Source organism: Nyctereutes procyonoides, unplaced genomic scaffold, assembly GCF_905146905.1.
Source record: "Nyctereutes procyonoides isolate TBG_1078 unplaced genomic scaffold, NYPRO_anot_genome, whole genome shotgun sequence".
Classification (NCBI taxonomy): domain Eukaryota; kingdom Metazoa; phylum Chordata; class Mammalia; order Carnivora; family Canidae; genus Nyctereutes; species Nyctereutes procyonoides.
Window position 1 is genome coordinate 807,922 of NW_026575152.1, and position 20,592 is coordinate 828,513.

Below are 20,592 nucleotides of genomic sequence, written 5' to 3' on the forward strand. Positions count from 1 at the left end.
TTGAATTCAGAGAAGAGTGAAGTAACTACATTGATCTTGGAACTAAATTGGTCTTCAAAGGCTAAATGAAGCCCACCTCTGCCACCCTCACAACCATGACTTTTTGAGCATCTGGAACCCACTCAACCCTCTGAATCATGATTTTAGATGTCTCTTTCCTTAAACACAACTTCCTGGCTCTGAAGGTCTTTCATTTAATATAAATCAATATACAGGATCTTCAGACTTACTGAGGGCTGTATTCTCTCAAGCCGTATTTTTGGCCTGTTTTTGAGATATCTCTCCTGTCTTCATCACCATATACATCGAATTTAGATTTAATGATTTGCCATTACAGTGTCTATATAGTTACTCACTGCATCCTTGTACTGCTATCAAAAACAACAAATAAAAGCAATCTGATAAAATCTCAATCTTATATTAATTCAAATGCATTCTGATCACTGAATGCTGTTGGACAAAAACATATAACTGTAACTGTGTAGATTAGGGCTGCGATGAAATCTGAAACCCCCAAAAGCCAACAGCATTGCCTGGCAAATTTTCCACGTTTCTTAACTAACCCTCTCTTCTGTTTGCTATAGTAAGTATTTCAAAACTTATTCACCATCTTTAAGCTCTCAACCTCATCATATCTAATGTTTTCTGCTACATTTGCCCTCCTAGCAGATAATCTCATCTCTCATTTCTCCAAGAAAATTTAGTATTTCTTAACAATAGTCTTAACTTCCCAATACCACCCATGAAGACTTGCTTACATTCACACCATTCTTTCCTTACTCCCTCCCTACATTATTCTGAAAAATGGTGTCTTCCATGCCTACGATTAAGCACTCCATCTAACTGGATCCAATCCTCTCTATTTCTCCCAGACCTCTAGCAATGATCACCTTTGTTTCTTTATCTTCTTTCTCTTCCTCTCTACTGGCTCAATCTGAGGATTCAAACACACTCAAGTTTCTCACATTCTGGAAGTTTGTCCTCTCAATTTCATGAAGCCATTTAATGGTCACTCTTATAGCCAAATGGGTGGGCTAAAACAATATTTATGCTTACTTCTTTTACTTGTAACCTGACTTTTTACCTTTTGATTTGTTGGGTTTTCAACATACGGCATTACAACTCCACTGAGACATCCTTCAAAAGTGACATTTGATATTTGACAAGTAGCTAAGTAATAGAAACTCCAAAGAAAGATACATTCCTTTTTGCTATGAAGCCATGAGCATTTTCATTTTCTGAATCTTCAGTTCTATTTATGCTAAAATTACTTTATGATTCTGTTAATTACATTATGTATTTTTTTCCATCTGACTCTAGGTAAATGTAGCTAGTTCTTATTACTAAAGAGATATGATTGAAGGTAGATTTTCCCCAACAGTTTTGACAACACTGAAGCTAAAGCTAATGAAATTATATTGTCAATATGCTGAAAAAATAAACCTAATAATTTAAATTTCTGTGTCTAGGGGAAATACCCTTAAACAAAAAGATGAAATAAAGACATGTTTGGATAAACAAAAACTCAGGAATCTGACCACAAGAAAACCACCAATAAAAGATATTTTAAAAGCTATACCTCAAGAAAAAGAAAAGCAATTCTATATACAGATACAAGAGGACAGTAGAACAAAAAAGTGGAAAACATATGGATAGGTGTAAATAAATGTTATTGTACAAAATAGTATTGATAATGAAATGAAAAAAGACAGCATTAAAAACATGACAAAATAACCTATAATTTAAGACATAGATATGTTGACTAAATGAAATTAAAATATTGTAAGTATGTTTATTATCTGAAAGGAGGACAAAGATATTGATTACATGTTGATAAATTAAGTATGCTGGAAATTCTAGCAGAACTATTAAATAAGTAGAAACAGAACACATAGTTTGTAAATCAGTAGAGGTGAAAAGAGGAAAGCGAAATAGATCTATATATATCTATATATCTATATATCTATATATCTATATATCTATACATATATATCTTCTACATACACACATATTATCCAAAAGAAAGTAAGAAAACAGAATAAAAGTACCTAGAATAGCCAAAACAAATAGAATGTACAAAAAGGTAGAATGTACAAAGTAGTAGACTTAAAGCATTCATATAAATACATGTTCTGGTTTTTAGAAATCAAAGCCAAATTAGTGTCAAATTATTGATTATACATTAAAAGTATATTTTTAATAAGAATTATGTGTGGAACAAAAGAATTCAGAAAAACTGAAAGTGAAAGGATAGTACAAATGCCATCCAAATAGTAATGGAAAGAAAGTTGGTTTAGCTATATTAATAGCAGACAAGATATTTTTCAGGGAAGAAAGTAGTATTAGAAGTAGAAATCTTTATAATAATAATTTTTAAAGTGCTTATCACCAAATAAAACTATTCAAAAATGAAAATAAGTTCATATCTGGAAAGGTTTCAGATATTTAAAAAGGTATTAATAATTTTATGCCAATACACATAAAGAAATAAAAGATCATAAAAATAAAACTTCCTGAGTTGACAAGAATTAGAAAATATGGCTTTTATTTATTTTTTAAATTTACCATGGAAAGTAAAACTAGTCATTAAAAAGAAAAATCCCACATAGAAAATTCTAGGTCCAGCTGCTTCATTAGGTTACCTATCAAACACTCAAAGAAGAAATTCTTCTACTTTTGTATAACTCATAGAAAATAGAGAATACCTTCACCATCACATTTTATGAGGGGAATATGACCTTAGTATTAAAATCCATGTAATACATCACATTAATAAGAGAAAGGATAAAAATGGTATGATCATTTCAATATATGCAGAAAAAGCATTTGACAAAGCATAACAGCATGATAAAACCTCCCAATAAAGTAGGTTTGGAGGGAACATATCTCAACATAATAAAGGCTATATATGAAAAACTCACAGCTAATACTAAAACTAAGGGATCCCTGGGTGGCGCAGTGGTTTGGCGCCTGCCTTTGGCCCAGGGCGCGATCCTGGAGACCCGGGATCGAATCCCATGTCGGGCTCCCGGTGCATGGAGCCTGCTTCTCCCTCTGCCTGTGTCTCTCTGCCTCTCTCTCTCTCTCACTGTGTGCCTATCATAAATAAATAAAAAAAAATAAAAAAAAATAAAATAAAATAAAACTAAGAGCTTTTCCTCTATGGTCAGGACAGAACAAGCATTTGTATTCTCATCACTATTATTTAACATAGTACTGGAAGTCCCAGCCACAGCAATCAGACAACAAAAAGAAATAAAAGTCATCCAAATCAGCAAAGATGAAGCAAACCATTCACTATTTGCATATGGCATGATACTCTATACAGAAAACCCAGAATATTCCACCAAAAACCTACTAGAACTGAAATATGAATCCAGTAAAGTCTCAGGATACAAAATCAACATATATAAATCTGTTGCATTTCTATACACCAATAATGAAGCAGCAGAAAAAGAACTAAAGGAATCAATCCCACTTACAATTACACCAAAAACAATAAGATACCTAGGAATAAACCAAACCAAAGGGTGAAAGACTTATGCTCTGAAAACTATAAAACACTGATGAAAAAAATTAAAGATGACACAAAGTAATGGAAAAACATTCCATGCTCGTGGATTGCAAGAATAAATAATGTTAAAATGTCTATACTACCCAAAACAATGCACATATTTAATCCAATCCTTATCAAAACACCAAAAGCATTTTTTGCAGACCTGGAACAAACAATCCTAAAATTTGTATGGAATCATGAAAGAATCTGAATAGCCAAAGCAAAGCTGGATGCATGACAATTCCAGACTTCAAGTTATATTACAAAGCCATAGTGATCAAAACAGTATGGTATTGGCAAAAAAATAGACACATAGATCAATGAGACAGAATAGAAAACTCAGAAATGAACCCACAATTATTGGTCAATTAATCTTTGACTAAGCAGGAAACAATAGGGGAAACACTGGGGAAAAACACTCTTCAACAAATGGTATCGGGGAAAACTGGGCAACAACATGCAAAAGAATGATACTGGATCACTTTCTTATATGATATACAAAAATAAATTCAAAATGGGTGAAAAACCCTAAGTGTGAGACTTGAAACCATAAAAATCTGGGAGAACACAGGCAGTAACCTCTTCAACACTGGTTGTAGCAACTTCTTTCTAGCTATGTCTCCTCAGGCAAGGGAAACAAAAGTAAAAATAAACTTTTGGGACTTCATCAAAATAAAAATCCCCTGCACAGTTAAGAAAACAATCAAGAAAACTAAAAGGCAATCTTTAGAATAATAGGAAGTGTTCAAAAATGATAGTTTTGATAAAGGGTTAGTATCCAAAATGCATAAAGAACATCTAAAACTTAACACCAAAAAACACAAATAAGCCAGTTAAAACATGGGCAGAAGACATGAGTAGATATTTTTCCAAAGAAGACATACAAATGGCCAACAGACACATGAAAAGATGCTTAACATCACTTATCATCAGGGAAATACAAACCAAAACTATGATGAGATATCACCTTACACCTGTCAGAATGGCTAAACTCAACAAAACAATAAACAACACGGGCTGGGGAGGATATGTAGAAGTGGAAACCCTCCTACACTGTTGTGGAAATGCAAATTGGTATGGCCACTCTGGAAAGCAATATGGACACTCCTCAAGAAGTTAAAAATAGAACTACCCTATGATCAGCAACTGTACTAGTAGGTATTTACCCAAAGGATACAAAAATACTTATTCAAAGAGGCCCACATACTCTGATGTTTATAGCAGCATTATCTACAATAGCCAAATTAAGTAAAGAGTCCAAATTTACATTGACTAATAAACGGATAAAGAAGATATAGTATATATATGCAATGGAATATTTTTTTAATGCAATGGAATATTACTTAGCCATAAAAAAGAATGAAATCTTGCCATTTGTATCCATGTGGATAGAGCTAGAATGTATTATGCTAAGCAAAATAAGTCAGTCAGAGAAAGAAAAATACCACATTATTTCACTAATACCATATTATTTCACTAATATGTGCAATTTCACTAATATGTGGAATATAAGAACTGAAACAGACGAACATAAGGGGGAAAAGAGATAGGCAAACCATAAAACAGACTCTTACTGTAAAGAATAAACTGAGAATTGCTGGAGGGGAAGTGGGTGGGGGCTGGGTTAAATGGATGATGGGTATTGAGGAGAGCACTTGCTATGATGAGCACTGGGTGATGTATGTAAGTGATGAATCCCTAAATTCTATACCTGAAACCAATATTACAATGTATGTTAACTAACCAGAATTCAAATAACTTGAAACAAAGAATTAGCATACTCCACTTCAATTAGCAATTAACCACACTATTGTTCAATGCAAGGGGTATGAAGAAATAAATTTCAAATTTATTTGAGGTGTACTTCTCTAAGTGTTAACAGTCAGGAGAGATGGTTGTGGCAACTGAAAGTTAACCTCCAGGTGCCAGGGGAAAAGTAAAAAGTCCCTTGATGGTAGAGTGTACTGGTAGAGAATGATGGCACTGGTGTTGATAGGCAAGACAATTTTTTTAAATTAATTAATTAACTAATTAATTAATTATTTGGTTGGTGCTGGGAAAAGAGTCATCTTTACCAAGCAGAGGTTACTTGCCCCACAGTATTCAGAGAGCAATTTTTCCAAGTTTTTATTTAAGTTCCAAGTCAGTTTACGGTGTAATATTAGTTTCGAGTGAGGATTTAGTGATTCACCATTTACATACATCACCCCGTGCTCATCATAACAAGTGCCCTCCTTTTTTTTTTTTAATTTATTTATTTATGATAGTCACAGAGAGAGAGAGAGAGGGGCAGAGACACAGGCAGAGGGAGAAGCAGGCTCCATGCACCGGGAGCCCGATGTGGGATTCGATCCTGGGTCTCCAAGATCGCGCCCTGGGCTAAAGGCAGGTGCCAAATCGCTGCGCCACCCAGGGATCCCAACAAGTGCCCTCCTTAATACCCATCCCCCCTCACCCACCTCTCCTTCAGTAATCCTGTTTGTTTTCTATAATTAAGAGTCTGTGAAAACTAAATGGAATTTTAATAATTTAAATATACATATATATTTATAACTCCTAAAATGAATTATAAAAACAAAAGGCAAATAAAAAAATAAAAAACAAAATAAAAACAAAAGGCAACCCAAAAGAACATGTCCAAAGGACTTGAATGGGCAATTAATTAAAAAATGAAGTCTGAAGTGCTAAAAAGTACAAGAAAATATGCATAGCCTTTTTATAATAGAGGGAAATGAAAACTGAAATTATGAAGATATATTAACATATACCCATATACGCAACATATACCCACTTAATAAAAATTTTGAAGTCTAATGAAACCAAAATTTGGAAGAACATAGGGCCATAAGAATTCGTTGCACTGTTGGTGGTATGAAAATTAGTAAATCTCTAAAAAATGGATTTGAGGTCATAGAGTAAAGTCTCAAGATATTAAACAATTCTACTTCTGGATACCAAATCCACAGATATATATGCACAACTTCAAGAGTATATATCCAAGAATTTTCATAACAGCTTTGCTTATAATGATCTAAAAATAGAAACAGACCACAGTTGATGGTCACACATTCATTTGGTAGACAGCAATACACTAATATGTAGAAATAAACTACAACTACATGGGATGAAAAGAATGATTAACACAAACAATGTTGAACATAAGATAGAAAAAAGAATATATGCAATATTGAATCATTCATAAGCTGAAATATTGGCAAAACTCAATTATGTTATTTAAGGATGCACATAGTGACAAAATCATATTCAAAATGTAAAGAGATGAGTATCATAAAATTCAGACTAGCAATTATGCCACTAAGAAGGGAGGCCAGGGATGTATCAGTATGTGGGGGTGGTTAGGATGCTTGATAGGTTCGATTTCTTGACTATAGTAATGGTTGTTTCCTTTCACATAATTCACTAAACTATCCTTATGTTTTATGCAGTTTTTATATGTCTCCTTTGTTTTGCTATAAAACAATAATTAAAAACACATTAAGGTTGTTTGCACTCCTCTCTAGCATAAATTTTCCAGGAAGTTTTTTATTGTGGATTAGAATAACTCCTAACTTTGTCTCATCTAAATTTTTATCCTACTCTCAGCACTGGAGAGAAACACCTACTGAAGAACCTCTTGTTCTCAATGCAGCCACCTTATACAGTTAGAAATTTACAGCTGTGAGGTATGGATGAACACTCAATTATCTTAGTTTTTTTCCTACCAAAAATATATAAAAATGGCAAATTCAAACTATAGAAAAGTTATTTCTGCAGGGGCTTTTATTTTCTCCTTGAGAAAGTTGTTGTACTAGTAATCCATAAAATATCTTTTATTGGCACTCATATTCTTACACGAGAACTGTAGTATAGAATAAGAGCTCATTTCCTGCAAACCATTTTTCTACTTATTGCATGACACACAGAATATGAACTACTGTAATGTCACAGTTTAGAGTAGACTTTTCCTCTTTCTATATGAAATTTATCAAAGCTCTTATTCTGATTTTGTGCCTGATACAAATTAAAACCAAGAAGTTATGCATTGTATAAATATTAAATTCATTACTTCATGAAAATTATTACTATAATGAATGGAAGATGATGCTAGTTCCCTAGGAGAGTATTAGATTACTTTTTTCCTTTAAATTATTCTAAAGCATAAATATAATTTATTGCTTAATATTCTGATAGGAACTTAAGGTCATTTAAATGCCTAATTCTCCCCTCCCCCCTTCTCTTTCAAAGTATGGGCTCTAATGCATACTGTAGACCATATGACATGGAGAAAAATCAAACAAAACTATAGTTACTTTAGGAAAAACAGTATCAGTGTGTCTGGTCTTACTTTGCGAACACCTCGGCCAAGCTCTTCTCCATAGTTGGTTCCAAGAATTTCAAAATGGACATTGGGATTTCCTCCATTCTCTCCAAATTCTAATTCTCCAGTCAATCCACTGACTCCACCCTAAAGTAGAGAAAAGATACCAATGTAAGATTTCAGAAGTTAAATAATAATAATAACAGCAATAATAATAATAACAACAACAATGAGAAGTGAGGAAGAAGGAGGAGGAGAAAAAGTGGTTCTAGGAATAGTATTTCCATCAACAAAATAAATATTACATCAAGCATTCAATTATTAATAGGCTATTTTTAAATAAATGTACATAATAAATAGAATGATTGAAAGATAACCTTGAGAATAAGTTAATCCTCTCACCCATTTTACAAACAAGAGAATTTGAATAAAAAGAGTCAAATGACTACTCAAAATGACACCATGGTAGAGCTGAGACTAAACTGCAAGCTAGGATTTTTGCCTCCATTGCTTGTGAAATGCATAGATCCATTAGTCAGAAAACAAGATGCTTTCGGAGAGCATAAAATCTACTCTGGAGACAAGTTTTGACAATATTCTTTCTCTAGCACAATTCTATTCTAATTTGATCTAAAATTATATCTGGGAATCTTAAAAGCCATGGTTTCTAACTTATTGGAGATTTATTTTTTCCTTCTTCTTTAAATATCTTCTCCAAATTAAAAAAAAAATTAAAAATGCTAAATTAGGCCTGAAATCTGTTTTCACTCTTAAATAGTAATGCTGGTTGTTGAGATTCATTGGGAATTTCCAAACTTCATCTTTCATTCAACATGACAGATGTTCATTTCCCCAACAGATGGCAATGTGGGTCATACTTCTCTCTTTCTTGTTTACCACTCTTTTCTGTTTAGTTTATCAGCCTTCATATTATTTAGGATTTTACAAATGAAAATCATATTCCGAATCACTACTATATTAAAACATTTTTAGTCAGAATTTCAGCCTGATAATCACATTTATTTGGGAAAGTTAGATCTCCGTTTGTAAATTTCTTCAATTATCACTTCTATGATGTTGATATCCAACTATCCCTCTTTTTTTAATGTCTTTAAATATTTTTAAGGTTTAAAAAGTGTTTAAAGTTTGTAGTTCCTACTAGGAAAACATTATCTGGATGAATCCCCTAATGGCAAACCACTGTAGAATGTTTCAGTTGCCTGTAGGGCAGAGGGGTAGGGATTCTCTTTACAGCACCCCAGCTTTCTTCATGAGAAGGCCAGAGATACACTGGTTTGTATTATTGCGACATCCATTAGGTGATCAAAGTTACTTTTCCTTCAGCAAGGGCTTAACTGTCAGAAGGGCATTATGCTCGACCTCCAAATTTGGCTGACAATTTACTGATGAGATTCATAACCTTTGGGTTGCTCTGATACCTTGACATATATGCTGGGTTCTAGGCTACATTGTGGAAGGCCACCATAACTTCTGGACCCTGCATGGCTGCAAGAACCTCTGGGTCATTCAGAATTTCATTGAGCCCAGGCATTCCTGCCATTCCAGGCATCCCCCCTGCCATTCCAGGCATTCCTCCAGGAAAATTACTAGGCATTCCCCCTGGAAAGCCACCTGGGAAAGAGCCTTACTGAGCTCTTAATTGTCGTCTGGCTTCTTCTTCCCTCTGGGCTCTCTCATGATCTTCCCGAGCCTTCTTAACCCTTTCTATTCTTTCTTTGATCTCTCGTTCTTCACGTTTTCGTTCATACTTTCTCCAATGTTCAGCAATTTTCTGGACCCTCAGTTGAACTTCTTTCAGCATTGCACCAGCATCTTCATCATAATCCAGTTTACAAGCAAGGGCAAGATCATGTGCTGCTTCTTCCCAATGACCCAGAAGTCTGTGTGCTTTCCTTCGCCACTTGTAAGCCTGAGCTGAATCAGGATTTATTTCAATAGCTCTGTCACAGTCTCGAATGGCAGCATTTGGCTTCTGTAATTTGATGAAGACACTGGCTCTCCTGGCGTACAAAATGGCCAAGTGATGATTCAGTTTGATGGCATCTAGTGAACAAGTCCATGACTTTCTGTAGTTCACCATCATTTAGGGCATCAATGGCAGCCACTTTTTTTATCATTTGCCTGATCCATCATTTCCTCGGTTATCTCTACATTTTCATCTCCCATTTCTTGAGGGGCATCAGTACCTGGTTCAATCACACCTTCATTGTCAATTTCTAGATCACTTTCCTCACTTGATGTTTCGTCTGTCTTTATGTTTTCCTCCGCCTTCTTACTTACTATCTGTTTTTTCCTCCTTGATATTGTCTTCTGATTTAGTTTTATGAGTAGCAGGTGGTATTTTACCCCCCATGCTCTCCACCCACTCCCGCAGGAAGCGCATTTGCTCGGTGTGCAGAACGCTCCGATCCTGCTTAACGCGTTTTCACGAAGGCCCGAAGCTCGCTCACTCTGCGGGGTCGGTGGTCCAGAGGCGGCGGCCGGCGGCCAGGCACGGGGACCAGCTCAGCGTGACCGTGTGGAAGGCCCGGATAGATCTCACTTGCCATAACCTCTAATCCAACTTCTGGTCCTTTATGGCAGGTTTCAGGCTGTTTGCTGTATCTTCAACTTCATCTGTGCTTTGTAGCCCATTGTATGACTCTACATTCATACCAGATATTCCGTAAAACCATTGCTTAATCATTAATTTCAATACTTATTTCATGTTTGCAATAGTAATAGTCAGCAAAACCGATCCTCCACCACGATTTCTTTATAAGCCAGCTTCTCTTTAATTATCTTGTTTTATTAATAAAAATATATCTATGAATTTGATATGTCTATGCTCTTCTCATAGATGAGTTAGCAGTCAATAGCATGGGTTTTGGAGTTAGACTTCCTGAATTTGAGAAACTGGGACAGAATCTACTTGCTGGTAAACCTGGCTAACTCATTTAATTTCTCAATAACCCCAATTTCTACATTTGTTAAACAGCAAAATAATAGTGCCTACCCCAGAAGGCTATTATTTGTCTTAAAATACCATATCCATAAAAAAATAGAAAAGTGCTTGAAAAGTGGTAAGAGCTTAATTACTGTCATCACCATCACCATTATCTACATGATTATTTCATTCTTTAATTTCAAAAACTTTTTAGTTCTGCCAGAAATTATAGACATACTCCTGGTCTTTTTCAACTAGTTTATTAGGGTTGAAAAATTTCATTATATGCTTGAATATTTATGTGGCTTTGGGAAATGTTTTTTGCAAATTTTGACTCAATTACATTTTATTGATTAGTATTTGAGGAAAAAAGTGTTAGAGCAGCTGGTCTAAGATCCATTCACTTCTTTTACTGTTATGTGTGTTGTGGGAGAAGGGGATGCAGGCCAGAAGGAGAAAAAAAAAGAAAGAAGGTAAGTGAGTCTAATGTCCTTGTCACTAGAACACCAGGTAGAGACTAGTAATATTTAATAGGAAGAATGGTCCTTATCTATAAAAGCCCTTAGCAGGATGTCCTGCGCTAAAGACTTATTGTAGTAAATAAACTCAGAATCCTTAGATTAATGGCTTATGGCTCCCTGGAAAATGTCCGGAAGCTTTATACTTTCTAGGGTAAAAATGGAGATATTTCATAATGTAAATGCTCTCTCTGAAGGTAAACCGATAAAACCTTCCTTGGCAACAGAATGTGTGTGTCCAATGTGGAAAGAAAGGATTCAGAGAGCCATGCAGAATGCCCCACAATCTCTCTCCTCTGGGCCTCTTGATTGCCTGTATCTTTGATATGGGCAAATTAACATATTATTGCAAGTCAATTTGGTCCTATACGTTCACTCAGTACTAACATCTCAAAGAATCCGATAATCGTTCAAGAATTTAGATTGGGGTAAGTATAGCGGATCTTATTATCATTAATACCTCTAAATGGCAAATACTGTAGGAGTTTGATTGACAAGTACAGCTTATATTTCTACACCTAAGTTCAAACTATTGGTATTCAACAATCCTCTATTAGAGATTTTCTTGTCCCCATTCACACATCTCCCCAATAAGTACTAAGTAAATTTCTTAGTACTTTATTTCTAGGGAAAAAGAACAAAGATAGTATATATAAATATGGTTACTATATTGCAAAAACGCTCTCCTCCTGAAATTTTTAAACTTTTGAACACTAGATTGCCTGGCACTCTATTATTATTCCCAGGCAGTACTCATATGGCCACGCTAGGCCAATATTTTCATCCGTAGCTCGTATCTGGTACTGAGCAACTTAGTCTGCTTAGATTGTATACAGGTACAAAGAAACCCTGTAAATCATGGCATCTGCAGTTAGTTAACTGTGGCCTCCACTTTCCTTGTTCACCTTTTTGACTCTGTAATTTGTCTTCTTTGTGTTATATTCTTAATGAGCTGTTAGCATGCTTAATCGGTAAAACCTTCCCTCACAAAGATATAAGGGCTGCTTGAGAGGTTGTATTTCAAGCAAATAAACCCAGTTCCTTGTTATCTGGCCCCAATTTAACCTCTCTGATTTTTGATTGCCTAAGGCTATTCCCATGCTTTTGAGCTTTTCCTTTCTTTTTTTTTCTTTTTTCATTTTTCATCTATCCTCAGATCAACTTTGAAAACTGAGCCTTGATAAAAATATGTTCTGGCCAGGTGGTAATGAGCAGTCATTATCTTTGTACATGCACAGTTGCATTTTTTATCTCTTGGTGATGCAGCAGATTCTAAACAAAACAAGCTAATGGAACATTGATAGTATGAATAACACATACAAGTAATTTCTAAATGTCCTTTAAATTGACAGTAAAAACTGCTACCAGAGTAAACCTTTTTGAAATACCATGTAAAATTGGTCTTGATTTTATCCTACCTAATCTATATAGAAATACCAGAGGGTATCAAATATACAAAAGATAAAGGAAGAAAAAAAACGAGGAAAAGCAAAGGTCAGGAATAATTTACCACTAGATAATCAGTTTCTCAAAAGGCAGAAGTTTGTCATTCCCCTTTAGATAGGAAAAGTTGAGGGAAAAAAAAAACTAAGAAAAATATTTACTAAGAATTCATTTCTCCCTGTTATTAGGCTGAAGGACTTTTCCCTATGCTTGAACTGCACAGAAACTTCGAGATACTTTTTGAGGATCACATGGAACATCAAATATTTATGACACTCATCTAATTTCCTTATACATATTTCTAGGTTCCTTGCAACCTGCAGACATGCTTGGTAACCAAGAATACCATGTTAAATAAACATGAGCCCAGAAAGGCAGAGAACACAATGAAAGATGCCAGACTCAGTGGTGTGCCCTGGTGCCCTCATGTTTCATAAGTTAACTTCAGAGAAAAAAATTCCCTGACAGAGGAAAATATTACATTTTTTATCCAGAAGAGAATATCATGATAGATAAAAACTACAATATAAGATGAAGCAAAATAAAAATAAAAACAAAAAATAAAAAACAAAAAAACTTCATTTGTGTGAAATATTTAGGAAAATTTGAAGTTCCCATGTAACATTTATATATGTATATACATACATACATATGTACATATGTGTATTTTACCTATACACATACACATTAAAATATTAATGCATAATAGATAATTGCAACAAAACAAGAAGTAAATAGGATATTACTAGTATTCTGATCAAGCTATCTATATCTTAGAGAAAAAGAAACTGCGGTCCAGATGACAAGTTATTTGAGGAACCTGAACTGAAACATCCATTGTATGCTTCATACTTCTTCCTTCTTTCCCACAGACTATATAAACTGTGTGCCCAATATAATATATGAATATCATAATGGATTGCTTTAAAAATGTATGTTGACCTGAAATAAGTTAAAATTTATACCATTTTACCCACTTTATGATTTAAAATTTATACCATTTTACCCACTTTATGATTCAAATGCCCTGAAGCTGAGTCTATATTGACATGTCCACAAGAATCGCTATTCTCAGGGCACAAATGGCATTTTAAAAGCTCTAGTGGAAAAAAAAATAGTTTATTTGCACATATTATTTTAAAAAGGCTATAGTTAAATTCCAAGTCTATACTGTTACTGGTAAGTCAGATTATGTTTCTCTAAATTATTTCTCTATCCCTCAGATTTATAAATTCTAAGTGGTACATGGTGCTTTACAGCAAAAGCAAAGTAATCTGTTTTCATTCCTCTAAATATACAAATTAAACAACAACAAAAGCCCCAATTTATGAGAGTTCTTTTTCTCTAAGCCAGAAGCCTAGAATCTTCTCTTTTCCCCTGCACGTTTATGTTAAATCACCAAATCTTATATTTATCACCTAAATATTTCTGAAAGACATCCCTCCCCATGACAAACACCACTGCCTTGGTTTCCTTTGAGTTGGAGCACCAGCCGCTTAAATGGCATTTTTTCAGTCTGTCATGGTCCAATGGCAGTTGCAGAGTAGATTCTCCACTTGTCAGCCACTGAGTAATCCGATTTTGTTAACCCCAGCCCCCTTTTAAAATATCTCAGTAGGGGTGCCTGGATGGCTCAGTGATTGGCTCAGGATGTGATCCTGGGGTTCTGGAATTGAGTCCTGCATCGGGCTCCTTGTGGGGAGCCTGCTTCTCCCTCTGCCTATGTCTCTGCCTCTCTCTGTTTTTCATGAATAAATAAATAAAATCTTTAAAAAAATATATATCTCAGTAGCTTAACCTTACCCCTTGAATAAAGTTTAGGAACTTTAACCTAATTTATAAAATCCTTCATGATCTTTCCCTATCTACCTTTTTTTTTTTAAGCTAAAAAGGAACCATGTCCCTATTCTACCTCTCTTCTAGCCACTACAGTCTTACTTAAGATGCTTACATGTGCCAAGCATTCCTTCCTTCAACCCTGAGAATATTCAGTTGCCCTTGCATGAAGCATCCTTCCTTCCCCATTTCTGGAATGCTCTTCCTTTTCTTTTCCTGGCTAATAACTACTCATCATAAACATTTCTGTCATTCTACCTATCGGTCTTATACCTAAGGAGGTCCTCCAGTCTCTTATTTCCAGAATAGTTGGTGTTTCTCCTTTTGTAGAACTAATCACATTTGCAACTATTTTTGATATTTCTATTTTCCTTCCTTGTTCTGTGATCTCACAGTACAGCATATGGTAGTACTCAGTAAATATTTGTAGGGTGAATACATTACCATATAAGAATTAGAGTAATCTCAATATTTTTGCCATTTCAAGGCATATTTCTTTAGATATCATCATGCATCAAAATCTCTTTTAGATAGGACAGGTATAAATACAAATGTATTGGTACTAAATGGTTTGAGATACTAACATAAATGTTGATATATTCTATTTTCTTACATTTAGTGTTGAAAATAATCACCAAAAAGGATTTAGCAGAAATTGATCAATTAAGCCAATGCTGAAGTATTTGATTTAAGGATCTATCAAATCTTGATTGGCTTACTCATATAGAATACATAGAAAGTGTCAGTGTGTTTATATGCAATCACATATTTTGAGTGTAGTATTTTTATTATTTTTTCAAATTAAACTAAAAGATACAAGCATATTTTTGCCCCTAAAACTCAGTTCTCATTTTGTCATGTCCATGCTCAAAAATTCTTTAGGGTCTTTTATTTACCTACAAAGTAAGCTCCTCAATCTCTTTCCAGTCTAGACTATTCTCTCCATGTGTTTCCTACAGTCTGATAAATTAATGTCATTGCCCACATGATTTATTCCAATCGATGTGGCATCTAGAGTCTCCCACCACCTGAAATGTCCTCTTCTCCCTAGCTTTACAGGTCTTAAACCATATAATTTTCAAGTTCCCATTATTATGCTATCAATTTCATACAATTTTTTTTCAATGCGTTTTCTCTGTTTTGGGTCAGGTTCCCAAGGAAATAGCTCTGAAACGGGGATTTGTTTGTGTGCTGGATGAAGTGCTCCTAAGAAAAGCACCTGCAAGAGAGTGTGAGAAGAGAGGCTGGAAAGGGAGAGGTGAAACAGGGATGGAAATATAGCAATGGCTCAGCTTATGCCATCTGGAGTTATCGCAATTGGAGGCAAGGGACTCAGACCACTTTGCAATGACCAGTTACTGGGTGCATGCCATTTCAGCAAGAAGGTAGAGCAGCTCTCTGCTGCGCAGGGCAGTTCCAGGACAGAGGCTTAGCTATGTATATCTTCCCGGGAAAGAGCACCTCGGCTGAGAAATGGGGATCTGAGTATGGACCACCACACAGTACACTCTTTCTAATATTCCACAGTTTCTGTTTTTACTACACTTGGGGACTTTTTTTGTATCTCACCTTAGAGTATAGCTTTTTGTATAATAATGCCAATATTGACTACTAGGCTCTAAATTTGTTTTTGGGTAGTCACATAAAAGAGTTTGAGTAATACATTCCACACTGGAGGCACGTGATAAATACCTGTTAAAAGTGTGATAAATACATGAATGAACAGAGCGTACTCTTGGAAGCTGTTTCAAAATTAACAATAAGAAAAAAAAAAGAAAATGATTGCCATTTAATTTTAGAACAAGTCTGCAAATAAAAATACTCTGCCCACATTGCCGGGGTGTAATATTATTCCACAATCTAAGAAAGACAGTAGATCTGTATGGATTAAACTGATTTCTAAATGTCCCAGGAAAGTGGTTTTCAAACTGTGGTTTTAAGAAGTAATTGTAGGAGTCCATCTATGGAGATCCTCTCCCACTCTTTTCCAGAGCAGCTCAGCTTTTTGTTTTACTTATTATTTAGTTTAAAAGGCTTGCAATCCTTCTCTAGGGCATGTAATATCAACAAATTTAAATTATACAACATGAAAACTTCTTACCAAAATATATACTACAATTAAGTGTAGGTTTTCATAATACACTAAAGAATGCATATGTGTGCTAATAAACTTTTTGCCACAGGCGCTTTTAAAACTACAGTCTATGCCTTTAGAATAGCCATCTTGCAGACTCATCAAAGCATGCTCCAAATTCAAGGCATTTGAAAAAGCCACATTGAAACTAAGACATTGTTTATATAATATTTACACATGGCACTTATACCTTTGATTTCTTGGTGTGTGTATTTTCTTTATCCAAATGATTTTGACAGTAGTTAACAAAACTACTACTATGAACAAGGAAAAAAGTAAATAGTATGATAAACAGAAAATAGTGTTGGAAGCCAAACAACTTGGTATTAAAACTAATTTGCTTTGTAATTAACCCTTAATAAGTCATTTAATTTTTCTGAGGCTCAGTTTTCTCCACCCTAAAAGTGGGGAAGGACTAACTTTTTTTACTTTGCTATTCTAAAACAATATGGATTACTAATAATTTTTTAGAAGTACAAAAACAATAAAACAAAAATAGAAAGGTGTATTCTTTACCTAATTAAAACATCTCTTTTCAAATAATACCTTCACAATACTTAATAGCAAAAACACTTGCAGCATATTTATTATAGATGCTATTTATCATCAAAATTATACAAGTTTAGAAGTGGAAGCTAAAGCAGTTAGCCAAGAAAAGTTTTTATTTCATTATTTTTTAAATTCTTTCTATCATTTATTTAGGAAAAAAAAAAGTTTTGTGTAGTAAAACAAAATGGCAGACATTAACCTAGAACCCAATAATTTCCAACCATTAATTTCTGATCTTAGAGTAGCCATGAGAACCAACCTCTAGAAGGAATTAATGTTTCAGTGCTATAACAGGGAGAAAGGCTTTGGTTAAGTCTTATTTCATAAAAACTCCAAGGATATGGATGCTTGCTATTAGAAAGTTTTGTAGGAAAAAAAAAAAAAAAACGTGACCCAGACTGCCATCTTCAAAAAACACTGTCATACTGGCATCTTGCTATCTGTATGTATGTACAGATTAAAAGCCTTGGTGCTAAAATATAAAAGGCATTGCAAGCAAATAATTTCTACCATATACAATTATACAATGTCAATTGGTACCATATTTTTACTTAAAAGTAGGGGGGATGAAAAGAAACACTTTACAAAAACATACACTTTCCTAAGAAAATCGAACCCAAGTTAAAAAAATTTTTATGGAACCAGATAATGATTTTAAGAATCTATTTCTGCTGATGGCAGCAGCAGCAGCTGATTGGCCTATATGCCAAAAATATATGGAAGCAAGTGCAATGCCCAAATGCAGACAAGCAGAACACACAGCACCACTCACAAAAGATTCAGAGAAAGCAAACAGTTTTTCCAGTCACTGTCAAGATGTCATCATCAGCCAAAGCACTCAGTGGTTCTTCAAAAATATCTTTGGTAATAGCTATGTCAGATTTTCCCTGAATATCTTCAAAAAGTTGTAAGTGTTTTAGAGCCGGTGTTTTGCCCTTACATAAAATAAGTTATTTCAGTGCTTCTGCTAACTCTTATCTCCATTTCGGAGAGATGGTACTCATTCCTGTAGTAAATATTTATATTTATATTATTTATATTTATATTTATATTTATATTTATATTTATATATAGCGTCCATCCAGGGGTTCTGCAAGGCAAATTAACAATTTCAGCTGTCAGGAAGGAGTATGTAGAAAACTCAGCTACTACTGATCTTCTGATCTTCCTTAACTCTGCATAAGCCTGGATGAGAGCATGGCTGGCTTCCTGGCTCAGCCAAGACATGACTGTGCTGTGAGCACAGCAATAAGCATAAGCATAAATAAGCATAAGCATAAGCAATGCAGTTCTTCAGCACCGCCATGTTTGAACCACTTCTCTACTTGCTCATTGCTCTGGTAGTACAGACCCATGAGGTGATGAACCAGATGCCTGCATTAGCTTCATCCCGAGAGTCCAGCATGAGGAAAATCAAATTAAACTTTGATAATAACTTGTGAAGTAGCTGAATATTACCAATGGTTGCTCTTTTAGGATTCCATTGAGACTCAATAGAATTTGCTGCTGCCAGGATACAGGTGCATGCACGGAGATGACAAACAATCCCAGCCTTTGGATAGAGTTAGCTGTACCATGACTCTGTGCAATGCTGACCTTATATTTTCATTCATCTTCTCAAACTTATCAATACAGCACATGCTATTGTCACTTAGGACAAAGGCACTGGCTTTCATGACCATCTGCCTCATCACAGGGTCTTTTGCTACATACACTATTAAGCCAGTCCCAGGAGACCGAGTTGTAGATATACTGCAGAAACTGGGACTTACTGATCCTAGGGTCACCACATATCAGGATGCTGTTCTCAGCACAAAATCTGTCCCTTCCCATGGGACTAAAATCTTTCCTCTTCTCAAGCAAGAGCTGAAGCAAGATTCTCTTTTTTTAAATCTTCATGTTCTTACATGCTTGGTGCTGAGGCTGAAGCAATCCTTTCATAAATGCCCTGTTTTCTGTAAAGCTCCTTAAGCAATACCACATGCTTCTCTGAAAAAGTTTTCATTCTATATCTTCATCTGTTTCTTTATACAAATGTTCTGCATCCATTTTCTGATAATAAATGCCATCAATGTGGGTTTTGTAGACAGACTTCACATTACTCACTCTTGAATTGACTCAGTAAGAACAGCTCAAAAGATGTCTGTAATGTTTACTCTGTCCCCAGGTTGAACCTTGTCAACAAGAACATTGTGAGTAAAGGATGAAAGTGTGAAGCATCTGCCTTGCAGGCATATTTTCAGAAGACTCTTGAAGTTTGATCATGTGCTTGTCTGAGAACACTGAGTAGTTGTTGATCACACAGGGCTCAGGGATTTAGCCATGGTCCATTTCCATAAAGGCAGTGTGAGTGCACACCTGGCATTGCAAGAAGGACTTCTGCTTCTCTGGAAGGAAGCAGCTGGGACATCCTAAACAACATACCACTGATGGTGATAGACTGGTCAGTGTCTTACAAATTCAGGTTTCTCCAGTAATTAGTTTTCAATACCCTGAACAGTCCTACTTAAATCTGATGTTCTATGATTGAGTCCAGTAAACGGTCAAAGAAAAGCTCATTGACAGCCATGTTAAAAGTTGAGATAACTACTTGTGGGTGGTAGATGAGCTGTCTATATAGATTTTTGTCAAATGATTTTATTCACAGTTTACACTTTAAAATGGCTCCCCAATACTATTAATCACCCATCACTACATATACAAATGTCCAGCAATATGTATGGCAATATTGTCTTCTTTAGCCAGAGGGTCAACAAAACATTTAAGAAAACCTCCCAAATTTTCTTTGGACATTGCCATATTTATATATGTTGCTCAAATCACAAGATTTTGGCCTAGGGACTGCTCACTGGGCACTGTATCATCTGTTGCTGGCCCATCCTGCAAATTCACCCACAGACCCTTCCATGCAGACCCCATGGCCTCTGGCTCATGGGTGTGCCACTAACATCATAGCTTCAGGTTCCCTTTACCCAAGAGTATATGTAAGTACCATATGTCAGTAGTGAATCAACATTAAATCAAGATGAATAGTTGAAGAATGCATCAGGGGAGAGCTGGAAAATAATGTTCCCACATGGCACAAGTCCTGCAAGTCAGCTCTAGGCCAGGTTGGCATCTACTATAGCTCTTCTGTAGAGATGGAAGCCTCACCGCTACATCTCTGAGATGGAGATGGCTTGGAAACCTCACCTGGAACAGGGAAAGATGGCCACTTCTGAGGTACACAGGGTTCCCAGGGTGTACCTGACAGGTCATGTTCCCACACAGCCCCTAAAAAAGTTTATTTTG

General features: G+C 35.3%; 1 protein-coding gene and 2 pseudogenes across 1 annotated transcript in view; all 3 read right to left on the reverse strand.

Annotated features, from left to right (window-relative positions):
* GRID2 (glutamate ionotropic receptor delta type subunit 2) overlaps positions 1-20,592 on the reverse strand; it is a 1,428,782-nt gene that overhangs the window by 484,530 nt on the left and 923,660 nt on the right. Inside the window, exon 8 of the mRNA XM_055313240.1 lies at positions 7,902-8,021. Coding sequence (XP_055169215.1) covers positions 7,902-8,021 — 120 coding nt within the window. The remainder of the gene's footprint in view (positions 1-7,901; positions 8,022-20,592) is intronic.
* On the reverse strand, positions 9,244-10,444 carry LOC129501921 (hsc70-interacting protein-like; annotated as a pseudogene).
* LOC129501924 (DNA replication licensing factor MCM4-like) lies at positions 18,081-20,559 on the reverse strand (annotated as a pseudogene).